Raw genomic sequence first — 15,143 nt, 5'->3', positions numbered from 1 at the left:
CTTAGCTCTTTAGTATTTGTTAAATATATATATTTAATTGTTTATAGCCTTTTATTTTATGGTGTTAGTACGTACTTTTGTTTAACATAATATATATAATTCAGTATGTTATCCGATTCATATTTATCATATATAATAGGTAAATATATATTTGACACATTAAATAAATCTTGTTTAATTAAGCAATAATCTTGTTTGGGCTCGTGAGCTTACGTGTAGGCTAGGCTTGATTTGTTAAGCACTACTTAAGCTCAAGCATGGTTATTAAACAAGCTTAATTTTAGACTCGAACTCGGACTCAAGTTCGTTTAAACTTGACTTGATTCAAACTTTTAACGAGTAGATATCAACTTGGTTAGAGCAGCTCGGCTTCCTAGCTAGTTCCCTTTTACATCGTCGCCACGTCAGTTCCTAATGGTCTTTATTCTGCATTCCAAGTGCATCATTTGACGTCCCGTTGAAGATGTTCTAAGTTATTATATTTCAATTATATATAAACATATTTCGTCCCACTTTAAAAGGTATGGTATATATAGATGATATTAAGGGTTTTTAACCAAAACCATATCGTGTTCAAAACATATCTAAACAGATTATTCCCCATATATAAATCTCTAGTGCGTGCGGAATTAATTCAAGACTCACACTACTATTACTCTATATAAATGCATTCAGAAGATAGTGTCTGTACATAACTGTGTGTGATGGAAAGTGTGTGAGAGAGAGAGAGAGAGAGAGAGAGTGTGTAACTGTGTGTGTCACGGGTTTATCTTGAAAGGCTCTTATTTCACAGTCCTAGATCAGACACTCAGACACATATTCTCTTCTTCCTCTCTACATAATCGAGGCAGCTGCCCCAGCCCTTATTGTGCCTTCATATCTCTCTCTCTCTCTAGAATCAATTATTTGAAACTTCACCCTTTTCTCTCTCTAGAATCTAACAAACGATTTGACATATTTAGTGTCACTTTAATGGCAATGATGTTGGATAACTCATGTGATGGTGGGATATTGTTATCATTAGATTCATACAAAGCAGTCCCTGCACCGTTTTTAACCAAAGCTTATCAACTTGTCGATGATCCGACCACCGATCACATCGTGTCGTGGGGCGAAGATGATACAACGTTCGTCGTTTGGCGACCACCCGAGTTTGCTCGTGATCTGCTTCCGAACTACTTCAAACACAACAACTTCTCCTCGTTTGTCCGCCAACTCAACACCTACGTAAGTAAATTTTTTTTAATATTATTGTTGTCACAATATTATCATATGAAAACATGAAAATGATACCAGTATTTGTAAGATGTTGTTTGATAGTCTTTTAATGATCTTATTTAGAGGCTATCTTTGAATCTTTAGAAGTCGAATGTGTTTAATTCACTTAAAAATACCTCTTAATTAGTGGTCTTTTAATGGTTCATGAAGTTTCTATTTTGATGACATCTTAAACACATGTAAGTGTTTCAATTAGAAGGAGCTAGCAACGCAACTTGTTTTGCATATTACTTCTATATTCATGATGAAATAAATTATAATTAGTTAATTATCACTTATACTAATTTATCTAAATATACATGAAACATGAAAAATATATCAATTTTCAAATCATTTTCACACAAGACTAATCAAGTCTAGTCTTTATTTACATCATGTGTAACTTAATTATTAGCTAATATTGTTGTTTTGTATGTATGATTAGGGTTTTAGGAAAATAGTACCGGACAGATGGGAGTTTGCAAATGAGTACTTCAAGAAAGGAGAGAAGCATTTATTATGTGAGATCCACCGCCGGAAAACATCTCAACCACAAGTCTCACTTAACCACCACCACCACCAGCATCCACATCACTTCACCGGTGGCGGTTTCTATACATATCCACCTACACGAAGTATCTCTCCACCGGACTCCGACGACCACTTATACTCCGACAACTCACCTCCTCTCTCCTCACCCACCACCACCAATGGCATGTTTGGAATGTTTCATAACAACGGTAGAGGTGGCAACTCAGTTACGGCATTATCGGAGGATAACGAAAGACTAAGGCGGAGTAATAATATGTTAATGTCGGAGCTTGCACACATGAGGAAGCTTTACAATGATATTATTTACTTCGTGCAAAATCATGTGAAGCCGGTGACACCTAGTAATTCATACCCATCTTCACTTCTGTTATCCTCAAACAATGGGCAGTCGCTAGTCCAAAAACAACATGGTTCGACTATGAACAACGTTGTGGATGACAACATTAATGTTAGTAAAACAAAGCTTTTTGGAGTTCCTTTGTTGTCGAAGAAAAGATTGCATTCAGATCAGTACGGGAATTATAATAATAATAATAATAATAATAGTAATAGTAATAATAATGATAATAGAATGGTGGAGGCTCATAAAGCAAGGTTGGTTCTTGAAAATGAGGATTTAGGTTTAAATCTTATGCCTCCTTCTCCATGTTGACTCTTTTGATCTGTGTACTTCATTGAGTTTAGTGAAAAAAACAATATTTTTTTAGTTAGTTATCTTACTAAACAATATCATTTAATTGGCACTCTTTTCTTATTTGTGTGATTGATCTGTTTGGAGTCTAGACAGCTGAGAACATGAATTAGTACAATATTCAAACACCATGATTTCTACAATTTTTTTAATCACGTTTAAAACTACCCAAGTATTCGAGTGAGTCATTTTGAGACAGCATATAATGTTTCGGGTTTACTCATCTAAGAAAGCCATGATTTCGAATATATGTTTTTTTTTATTTATTTTTAACTTTTATTTGTTTCAGCATTTTATGTGATAATGATCATACTATCGAGTGGGACAACGAGGACAATAATTATAGTGGCAAGATTATCGATCTATGTAATTCTTTTTAGCATTTCTTTCTGGGATTTTGTTTTAATGTCTTAAAGTTTCACTTTAAGTTTCACTGTAGTCTCATTAATGGCATAAAAATGAAATAAGTGGCGCCTTTCAGTGATGTCTTCTGTGCAGAAAAGAGAAGTTTATAAACTTCTCGTAGATTCGTGTTTCGGTGCAAATTTATTACTGTACTGTGTTAGTTAAACATATATTTTTTCTTACCATTTCTTTATTTGTGCGTGTTATTTTTTTCCGCATGAGTCAGGCTAATATTCACTTATCGTTTCAATGTACACTGCAACCTAATTAATAAGCAAGTCAAATTACACTTTTTACGACTAAATGATACTACTTTAGAGCGTAGTTCTATTTTAAAAAGTTGTGAACTTTAAATCTTGAAATAATCATCGAATCTAGGTTCAAGATTAAAATCATTTGACTTAGAAAAGTAGCACGGAGCATGATCCAGAATGTAAGAAAAGTAAAAGGGGGTCCTCATCGTCATCACCATCATATCTTTTATGATTAAATTACTTAATTAAAACAAACTATACATTGCTAACAATAATAAACAATAAATTATTTAAAAATATATATTAATTACTATATTTCTGAGAATATGATGCCATGTGTGTAAAGAAGACAAGTAGATGAAAATATATAGAAACGATTTGAACTATTCAATAAAAAGTGAAGCATGGGAGCAAATTAATAGTCTAAAAATGTTGGGTTCGAAACGTTCCAATTGATCCACAGGACTCCTTTTCCTTGATGCTTCTTCTACTGACCCCAAAAGTTAAAATAGATAAAAAAAAACACACATTTGCAATATCTTCATCTTCTCTATCTTTGGATCCCTTTCACATGTTTTAAACACACACTCATTCATCATGCACAATTTATAACAATTCACATCATGCAAATTAATTTAGCAATTTGCTAGATACCATGATGTGGGATATCCAAATTATCAGATTTACAGTTAATATTCGGTAGTAATCTGTTAAATTCGAAATCAAATTACATTCACTTGGATTCTAAGTACAGAGTATGACTAATGAATTACTATCGGTAACCAACTTTACCATGAATATTTATCGGTTCGGTTTCGGATTTATTCGATTTCTGGTTTTTCTTTTTGGGCTAAACAAAAAACCGAACAAAATTGAATTTAGGTAGTTTAAAACCGAACTGAAAATTGAATTCAAATTCAGTTTGGTTTTTGTTTTATACCTAATAGTAAATTTTAATTATAATTTTTTTGCATTACACTAAATAGGATTGGATTAAAAATTTTAATGTACTAGGCTAATTAATGACGAAACTTAGATAACCTAAATAATTTCTATTTATTCAATTTAAATTCGGATTTTGGTAACAAAAAGCTAATGGTAATTCCGGAACGTATTCACAAGTCAGTTAATATAGAATAACCTAAGTTCACAAATCGGTTAAGTTGGTTTAGTAATCTAATTGTAATCAGAAACGTATGTTAATATCTTGATCATCACAAAGTTAGGATTAGGTCTTCAAAATATGGCCTGAGTAGAGGCTTTGGATGCATGATCAATTAAAAAGTTATTATAATGAGTTGTTGAGTTACTTTCTTAATTTCTTGCAATAATTACGTATATTTATCAATCGCGGTGTCTTGAAAACCCAAATTCTTTTCAGCTTGCTTGATTGTTTAATAAGTTTGAAACCAAACAATAAACAACTTTAATAGATAATCGTTAAAAGTTTTGTAGTATTTTAACAAACTTGATCACTTGCTATGTGTAGTTTTTTTGTGAGGTAAGACTAGTATAATAACATTCGATAAATTTGGACATAATTACTTTATGCTCTTTTATTTTCCTTTTCATGAAAATAAGTTAAATTACTATAGAGAGAAGAAAACAAGGAAATCTTGGTCGTCAACAATAATGATTTCCATCTTAATAAGAAAATCCTAACCCTATAGTTTGACATACCTACTTTTGTAAGCTAAGCTTCCTCTGTTATTTTTTTCTTTCGATGTGCCACGTGGATAATGCATGTGAGTTGAATGATACGTCTCTTCCAAACTTGTGAGATTGCGAGTACAAGTCGTATATTTACAGTAGATCCATTTACATTGCATATTTGTAGAGGTAGGGTACTAAAAAGACTCAAATACCCTTAAGTACTACCCGCGAGCCACAGAGAATCCTCTTATAAACCATCCGTGGGGCACATGGACCACCCGCATATCACGAATGTGGAGGAACGTCCTCACAACACGCGCGAAAACATCCTGGCATCCTCAAAAGTTGTCCGCAGGACAAGATGTCTGTCCGCCTAAACATCCGGAAGACAATGCCAGCGGGACAGCTGTCATCACTCAAATACTCTCTAGAAGAAGGTTCATGATTCTTACTTGGGGAATACGTGACTAAACAGCCAATAAATAAAGGACACATGGCCAGTTTGTTATAACCGTGCACATGGCCAGAGTGCAATCCATCCTATCATTAGGCGACACGTGTCCAGGTTGTTACACCCATGCACATGGGACGTATAGCTCAACCTATCACAAGAGGACACGCGTCCAGGCATTTATCAGAGATCTTCTAGAAGAGGACAGCTGGCCCAATCACCTTCCTACATCCTTCGGCTATAAATACCTTGTTAAACGGTATGAGGTATTCATTCACTCATCTATATTCTGACTACACTTAGTCCATTTACTTCAGTACTTTCTCCCTCACGAACGATACTGATTCTCACGCCGGAGGGTGGTTACAGGAAGACCCCCCCTCTTGTCTTTCCTGTAACGACACTCACGGTATTTGTTTTGCAGGTTCCGGTCATTGAACTTTGGGAAGTTATACTCATATCTTAGTTGTAATTATCATACCTTACCATGTAGACTCATTGGATCCAGGACCCATACCCGGGGATTGGATCCATGTTTCTTCATTGACGCCATCCGTTTTTGGTGTTAGAACAACAATAATTTCAGTTGATTTTTTGGTTCGTTTGATATGAGTAACCTTCCTGAAGGGCCGATGGGAACCCCTGCACCAGATTCACGTGTAACTAACACAGAAGCACCTCCGGGTCTTAGTGTTTTTGCACGGATTACGACTCCAAATGGCCGTACTCTTGAACGTGTCACAGCTCCGGGGTCACGAATCACCAATGTAACACCTGGGGAGTTTACTCTAGAAAATGTTACAGCACCGACCGGCCTCACTCCCGCAGACATGGGACGTGCCTCAGCACCGGAAGGTTCCAATTTGGGTAATCTCAGACAAATTGCAAAAGAGACCCGCCGAAACCGGTCAATATTTGATCCGGAAAACAATTCGGGCGACTCCGATAGGGCGAGATCTCAACAACGTAACTCTAGACCTAGAGGAACGTTAACTCCTGAAGAGTGGCTCCACGCACAACAACAAAGTTTGGTGGCTGTGTATGAACGCAGAAAACGTAACGAAAGGTTTCACATTCGTATTTTGGATTATGAGGAATCTCCCCGGAGATCTCTTTCTCCTCCACCAAAAGTGAGAGGAAGTCAGATCCGTTACAGTCAGCAGGAGGAGCCAGAGTTTGGTGAAATACCAAGGTTACGCCCTCGTCCTCGCATAGACATGCGGATGCCATCCTACTTGGAGGAATTTGATAGCTATGATTCAACTTATCAACCGGGTGAATACAGTACGTATACCGGAGATAGTGGGATGAGCTCCAGAGCAAGGAGTAGTCGTCCGCATGACGTAGTCCGTCACACCGAATACCACAACAATGCTGAACGAGACTTCACTAAACCATACCGCCCCGCTGCTTTCGCGGAAAAGTCAAAGTTCATAGCAAGTATTGCTACAACACCCTTTCCTGTTAATGCTAAGATACCTACATCGGTTGGTAAGTACAATGGTATGACGGATCCAAGTGATCATCTCCAGAACTTTGTGGCGGTAGGCGGTGTTAGTGGTTGGACGCTTCCCTATTGGTGTCACATGTTCGCGTTGACACTAACAGGGGCAGCAAGAGAATGGTTCGAAAAGTTACCTGACGGTGAAATTTCTAGCTGGGACGATTTGGTGAAGAAATTCTCTCAACAGTTTAGTCAACAGAAGAAACATACTCGAGACCAATCAGAAATTTTAGACGTCGTTCGTCGTGATAACGAGTCTATAGAAGATTTTATCACCAGTTTCAATGATGAGAGCCTGAACATCGGTGGAATAAGCAAAGACATGCTTCGGGGTGCCTTCCGCAAAAACGTCAGATGTGATGATTTAGTCCGCACACTTACGGGCAGAGATGGAATACCAAAAGAGTGGGACGATCTCATGACTGCAGCAAAAGTGTATGCGAACACCGAGAAAACGTTAAGAAGTGGTAACTCAAAGCAAAAATTTAAAGTCGAGTTTTAAACCCCGAGACCAAATAGACAGGAGAAAGGCCCTATCTGGTCAAGACTTCAGCCAAGTACGGAAGCACCAAAACCATTTGATGCACGATCCCTCATAGGCAATAAAAACAAAACGGGACCCTCGAACCGAGCCCCCAATAATTGGACTCCTCTTTCAAAGACTCCAGCCGAAATTCTCACCACGGAGAATGTGAATTTAAAAAACTGCAGCCACTGACGAGAAGATCATTCCTTGACCCGAAAAGCGTTGTTCGTATCATGATGACATTGGTCACAATACGAATGAATGCAGAACATTAAAAAATGAAATTGAAGCAGCTGTAAAGTCTGGAAAACTTGGACACTTGGTAAAAGGTGGAAAACCTGACAATGGTAAAGCTCCCGTACGGGATATCCAGGGTCCGAGTAAAAAGCAAGTCAGAGATTTAAACGTAAATATGATACAAGGCGGGTATGATACAAGAAAAAAGAGGAAGGAGTCTGATGATGAGGAATGGAAGAATGAGCCAGTGATTTTTCCTCGAATCAAAGGGGTCCCGAATAACAAAAACCCCTTGATCATCAACGCTCAATTCGGACATTACCGTTCCCAATACGTCTTCTTCGACATCGGTAGTACTTCGGACATTATGTATGAACAATGTTTTGAACAGCTTGACGATGAAGATAAGGAAAGATTAAAACCCATCCACGCTCCAGTATCGGGATTCGGATGGGAAATAATGCATCCGCGAGGGGTAATCTCATTTCCAGTCACTTTAAGTGATGGAGTTCATTCTAGGACGGAAGAGGTCGAATTTATGGTTTTACCAGCAACATCAAAGCATGACATTATTCTTGGACGAGAAGCGATTGATGACTTTAATGCTCACCCGTCCAAAGCACACGGTGCAGTAGGAGTCCCAACTCACACCGACATAGCAATAATTTATGTTAATCGACACTTCTTTGCAACAGAAAACTCAAAACCTAGCTAGATTCCAAAACAAACTATGAGGACTAAACCTGAGAAATGGGTTTTGAACAAACAATTTCCTGATCAAACTGTAACAATAGGGCCTGCTATTTCCGAGATAGTACGGACTTTCTTGAAACAGTTATTGTTAATGAATGTTGATGTTTTCGCATGGCAACCCGCGGATATGACCGGTGTCCCGAGGAATATTGCGGAACACAAGTTAAGGGTAAACCCGTTGTTTACGCCAATTGTTCAAAAACAATGTAAGATTGGTCCGGAACAAACAAAAGCAATGAATGAGCAAGTCCAGGACCTCTTACAAGCTGGAATCATCCGCCCAATTCGTTATCAGATCTGGGTTGCTAATCCAGTTATTGTCTCCAAAAGCAATGGGTCATGGCGGATGTGTATCGATTTCAAAGATCTAAATAAAGCATGCCCCAAAGATTGTTATCCCTTACCCGAAATAGATCTCAAGGTTGATGTGGTGGCACCATTCAAATTCAAATGCTTCCTGGATGCCTACAAGGGCTACCATCAGATCCGCATGGCAGCAGGCGATGAGGACAAAACAGCATTTCGCACTGATCATGGCACCTTTTGCTACAAAATGATGCCTTTCGGACTAAAGAATGCGGGAGACACATATCAACGATTAATGGACATAGCGTTCAAAGATCAAATTGGTCGAAATTTAGAAGTGTATATGGATGACCTTGTAATAAAAAGTGTTGAGGAAGACCAGATGTTGAGGGATATCGAAGAGACTTTCGAAACTCTGAGGAGCATCAACATGAAGTTGAATCTGGCCAAGTGTTCATTTGGAATGGAAGAAGGAAAGTTTCTGGGAGTAATTGTCACGGATGCGGGCTTCAAAGCTAATCCAGATAAAGTTCAAGCTAGAGCCCGCATGCCTTCTCTATCTTCCATCAAAGAAGTTCAGACATGAAATGGTCGACTGGTTGCTTTGAATCGTTTTTTGGCGAATCATGCAGCTAAGTCTCATCCTTTCATTTCAACTTTAAGAAATTGTCTCAAAAAACACAATTTAAGTGGACCGCAGAGGCCTAAAAAGCTTTTTTGGAGGTTAAGAAATGTCTGATGGAACTTCCCACGTTAACAGCACCCCACGTGGGAGAACCTTTAACCTTATACCTGTCATCTTCAGACATTGCCATTGGGGCCGTCCTTCTGACCGATCGCAAGAATGTTCAAACACCGATCTACTACGTCAGTAGAACACTATCGGACCCAGAAACAAGATATTCCATGCTATAAAAACTTGTTTTGGCACTAGTCTATACTGCTCGACGCCTCCGCGGATACTTTCAGGGACACCCCATTAATGTCTTGACTGGATACAAACTCAAAAACGTTCTTAGCAAGCCTGAATTGTCTGGATGACTGGCCAAGTGGTCCATCGAGCTAGGTGAACACGCAATAGAGTACAAACCTAGGCCAGCAGTTAAAGGGCAGGTATTGGCGGACTTCGTGACAAAAGTCCCGCATCACAAAGAAAAAGAATGTTTGATTGAGCAATAACCCCAAGCACCCCCGGAATCAGGACAGATTTGGTCCTTATTTACGGATGGAGCTTCAAGCAGTGAGGGATGTGGCGCAGGCCTCAGGCTAGTCAATCCCGAATGCCATGAGTTTACATATGCCATAAAGTTGGACTTCAAAAGTACCAATAACGAGGCAGAATATGAAGCTTTCTTGGCAGGCTTGAGGATAGCTAAAAAGCTTGGGGTTAAGCATTTGGAAGCCCAAGTGGATTCCATGTTGATTGCGAGACAGATCAACGGCACATACGAAGCAAAAAATGATATCATGGCTTCATATGTGTCACAGGCGAAAGATCTGATGCTCCAATTCTCTTCTTGCAAAGTCATTCATATAAAGAGAAGTGGGAACAGATCAGCGGATGCCCTCAGCAAATTGGCCTCAACAAACTTCGAACACTTTGCCAAAGACATCTGCATCGAAATATTAGACCGTCCGTCTGTCCGCAACATCAGGTCTTAGTGATCCAAACGGGAGTAGAATCCTGGATGACACCGATTACAGCATACCGGTCATCCGGAGCACTTCCGGAAGGAAAAACAGCGGCTCGGAAGATAAAGCACAAAGCCTTGAACTATCAAATACTTGACGGTGTCTTGTATCGACGTTCCTTCCTCGGACCACTACTGCGGTGTGTGGATGCTGAGGACGCGAACTACCTAATCAGAGAGGTTCATGAAGGCATTTGTGGTCTTCACGCTGGCCCGCGAATGGTCGTGGAGAAGTTAATGAATGCCGGATACTATTGGCCGGGGATGCACTTGGACGCTGTAAATGAAATCAGAAAGTGTGATTCCTGCCAGAGGCATGCCCCTAACAAGTTACGACCAAAGAACGAGTTAGTTCCAGTCACTTTAGCTTGGCCGTTCCAAAAATGGGCTATTGATATCATGGGACCTTTCCCTGAAGCCCCTGGACGGGTCAAATTTCTGATAGTAGCCATTGACTACTTCACAAAGTGGGTGGAGGCTAAACCGGTTGCTTCCATAATAGCAGCAAGTGTTAAGAAATTCCTGTGGGAATTCATCATATGCCGGTTCGGCCTCCCCCTAGAGCTCGTTAGTGACAACGGAACACAATTCGCGGACGGTGGGTTACAAGAATGGCTAAAAGAATTACACATTTCTCAAGTCTTCACTTCTGTAGCCCACCCGCAAGCAAATGGTCAAGTTGAACGAACTAATCGGACCATCAAAGAAGGAATCAAGGCCAGAGTAGGAACTAAAAGGACGGGTTGGGTGGACGAATTACCCCATGTACTATGGGCTTTCCGCACTCAGAAAAATTCCAGCAACTCCGAAACTCCCTTTAGTCTAACCTATGGCACAGAGGCCATGATTTCGGCCGAAATCGGAATCCCATCCGCCAGAGTCCTCATGATCGAAGATAATGATCATGAACTCCGGATGAACCTTAACCTCCTAGAGGAAATGAGGGAATTGGCATCAATCCGAGAGCATAATTATAAACGCCAGTTGTAAAAGTATTATAACTCTCGGATCCAAAGATGTGAATTCGATGCGAGAGACTTTGTCTTCCGCAACAATGAAGCCTCTGGGCAAGTTGGCCCCTACCTGGAAAGGACCTTATAAAATTCAGAAAGTTCTATCTAAAGGTGCCTACAAACTCGAAAGGTTGGATGGGACAGAGATCCCTAAAACCTGGAATGGGGCCCAACTGAGGAAATGTTACATTTAGTTGGTTTTTCTTTTGGCCTACGTGTCTAACTAGATGCTAAGAACCTTTGTAATTTCGTTTTCTGTAATTCGGCTTATGCCTTAGTTATGAAAATTTTCATTTCAGTCATTAGAAGACTTGTATTATTACATAATCCTTTATTCGTATACAAAGAAGATCCGCTGAAAACACTTATATTAAAAAATATATATATATAAACAAAGTGTGCCGGATACAATAAAAAGCCTTCTTTATTTATACAAAAAGGGATTACAAAGACATGGAGGAACTTAATTAAGAAGAAAAGAGAAAAATCTGTGACACCCGGTAAATTCCCAATCCCTTAAACTAAGTAATCAACCTAATAATTAGGTGATTGTAAATATTATGCGTGCCATATAGAATCAGCGCGGGCAATTGTTATGTTCGCCCTGCGTGAGCGCGCTATGTTAGAATCAGCGCGGGCATTTGTTATATGCGCCGTGCGCGAACGCGCCATGTTAGTCAGCGCGGGCATATTATGTGCGCCCTGCGCGAACGCGCCATGTTAGTCAGCGCGGGCATATTATGTGCGCCCTGCGCGAGCGCACCGTGTTAAGAACCAGCGTGGGCATATGTTATATGCGCCATGCGCGAATGTTTTGGCTTTATGTTTTCATGTAACTTAACGTTATGTTGTCTAATGGGTCGACCATCCCGCACGATGCTAAGGCGGGTGCATCCTAAATCGTTTATGCGCGTGCGGAAGGGAACTAACCTCCCCGCATGGCGGGAACATTGAAAGCTAGTTTGTCTGAAGCTCCAAGATGGAATTGACTTCAACATGACTGATCACTATGTTGAAATACCAAGACCACCTGGAGAATCTACAAATGAAACTCAATGTCCCTAACTGCGAGAAGGTTACGCACCTACCCGCAGCAAAGAAATGTCCTTCACGCAGAAAGCTATGCGCACAAAGTGATACGCACAGAACACTTAGTCTATTCTCTAGACGTAAGGAAATTACTCCCGCCCAAAAGGAAACAGTAGCGTGTTTCAGAGATTTTCCACTTTTTACTGTACACTGACAAAAGTACCTGAAAAAGCACACTGTAACATGAAAAGTCAACTGTCAGCCACCCTACTCCCACCAACCCCAGACCTGCATGTCATGACCAAATCAAATCAAAATCTTTTATCCACTACTCCACTTTTAAATAAATAATAATAATTTCCATACTTTATCATCATTACACCTAGATATGAAAAGATTACAATCCCCTAAAGCAAGGGATTGTGTTCCCTTGAGTTTGCCTATAAATATGTAACCTAAATTATCACCCAAACACACTTCAAACTTCTCTCTTAAGAACTGCAAACTTGCACTAAACATCTCCCAAGCATCCGTTATTTTCAATTCCGTTCCAGTTACTAGGTAAGCCGAGATTATAAACTTGAGATCTACTTTCCAAACCTTATATTCTCCTATTTCTTATGTACTTCTTGTTATTTAATCGTATTCTAGACCTTCAATTCAAAGGCCAACACCAAGAAAACCCGAATCTCGATTAATCCCTTAACAAGAACCACAGGTGAGTCTCACAGCCCCTATTTTCACTGTTTTCACTATTTTTAAACTGTTTTCGGGGCGAGGGACACGTACTTAAATAATGTTTTATCATGGTATACTTACAAGCTATGCAAGCGATTATGTGTTTAAATTATGTTTCATGATGAGCAATGCAAACGGTTATCTATGATTTACGACGTATGTGCGCCAGAACTCGAGTAAGTGATCACTTTACCATTGGAACTCTAAGGGTAGGGACTGCTGGTTTGATCCGCCCACTCGTAGGGGTCGCGCCTCTTACGCAGACGAGTGCCTAGTATGGTCATGGGGCAATTCTATGGGTTTGAGCCCGCTCGTAGAGGTCGCTCCTCTTACGCAGACGAGCGCCTTGTTTTCCGGCACAACGTCCGCGCGTAACCCGCGGGACGGTATTACAGTATTATTCGCTCGTAGTGGCAGCGCCATTTACACAGACGAGCACGGCTTTCCAGAAATGTCCACGCGCAACCCGCGGGACGGTACTACTTATTTCGCTCGTAGTGGCAGCGCCACTTACACAGACGAGCACAGTTCCCAGAAATGTTCGCGCGTAACTCGCGGAACGATTTTATCAGAATGTGTTGATAGAACTATGTTTTACCAAGCATGTGTTTTAATGATGCTATCAGAATTATGTTTCAGAATGATTTTTATCAAGATTATGATGCAATACGATTTATCAAGTTACTAAAACTTGTGAACTCACTCAGTTTATACTGATTCAAATGTTTTACGTGTCTTTCAGGAGATAACTAGGTAGCGCATGGAGTCACACTTAGAGCACCTCACGCTGAACATCTAAAACTAGCTTTTTGGAAGATTTTGGTTCTATCCCTTCGATGCGCGTGGTTGTTCTCGCCGCGCAAGGGGATATGGCGTGGAAATCTTCAACAGTTTTTATACTTGGATGATTTTATGTAATTTTTAAACAATGTAATGTATTTGTATTAAACATTTCATGCGCAATGAAAATCTTATCTTGAATGTTTGCAATGGCCTGTGCTTAAGTATCAATCCCCACTCGCGCGCGCCCGGCTGTTTCCGCCGTTCAGGGCCGGGTGTGACAGATTGGTATCAGAGCACTGGTTATAGCGAACTAGGAAAAGAAGTTTTAACCTAGACTATAACCGTTGGGGAATCGCATGAAATATCTTTCAAAGAAAATATTTTCAAAAGAAACTATACACACACTTAGGAACACGGGTCACACAGTGTCTAGTGAATAAAGATAAAGAACATTATGTGCTCAGAGTAAATGCGCTAAGTTTAATATATTTTTCGTTCTCTTTTAAAGCGAGAATGCCTCCAACTAGAGCCAAGGGAATCACCATGACACCCGAGGAACTCGCGGAAATAATCGCGCAGGCGATCGCGACACATGAGGCCAGCAAGGCCGAATCAAGTCAGGGTCGTCAGAACGAGACCCCAGAACCCGATTCAGGAGCCTTGGACAAAGGATGCTCCTATAAGACATTCATGGCCTGTAGGCCTTGGCCATTCAAGGGTACCGAAGGGGCCATTGGGCTCTACAACTGGATTGACAAGATGGAGACAGTTCTCTCCATTAGCAGATGTAGTGAAAACCAGAAGGTCCTTTACGCGACATGCATGTTCCAAGAAACAGCTTCGTCTTGGTGGAAGCTTCAAGTGAGGACTTTGGGGCGAGAAGTTGCTCTTCACAAGACCTGGGAGGAACTGAAGGAAATGATGATGAGAAAGTTCTGCTCTCGCGCAGAAATCCAGAGTCTGCAGCAGGAATTCTGGAACCACACCATGGTAGGAACGGATATCGACGCCTACAACAACCGGTTCAACGAGCTTTGCCAGTTGGTTCCAGACATGGCAAACACGGAGGAAAAGAAGATCGAGAGGTATATTTTTGGGTTACCTCCTGTTGTTAGGGTTCCGCTCAACGCCGCAGCACCTCCAACCTTTGATGAGGCGGTAGCGCGGGCCATCACCTTTACAAGGGATACGGTCCGTGCGGGTATGTTGACTACGCGCGGAAACGAGCAGCGAACCTCTGACTCCAAGAGGAAATGGAACTCTCACCACCGAGGGTCCGACTCCAAGCAGCCACCGTACA

At 40.5% G+C, this 15,143-nt stretch overlaps 1 protein-coding gene across 1 annotated transcript; it reads left to right on the top strand.

Annotated features, from left to right (window-relative positions):
- The first annotated feature begins 724 nt into the window (after nt 1-724).
- LOC143594460 (heat stress transcription factor B-4-like) lies at nt 725-2,501 on the top strand. The gene is made up of 2 exons (XM_077073775.1): nt 725-1,227; nt 1,703-2,501. The coding sequence occupies exons 1-2, from the start codon at nt 973-975 to the stop codon at nt 2,459-2,461; spliced, it is 1,014 nt and encodes a 337-aa protein (XP_076929890.1). The 5' UTR covers nt 725-972; the 3' UTR covers nt 2,462-2,501.
- The last annotated feature ends 12,642 nt before the right edge of the window (nt 2,502-15,143 follow it).

This window comes from Bidens hawaiensis, unplaced genomic scaffold, assembly GCF_021521415.1.
Source record: "Bidens hawaiensis isolate Kalapana, Puna unplaced genomic scaffold, B.hawaiensis_p1.1 tig00043655_1, whole genome shotgun sequence".
Lineage (NCBI taxonomy): Eukaryota > Viridiplantae > Streptophyta > Magnoliopsida > Asterales > Asteraceae > Bidens > Bidens hawaiensis.
Note: the sequence above shows the minus strand (reverse complement) of the source record. Positions and strands in the feature narration are given on the sequence as shown.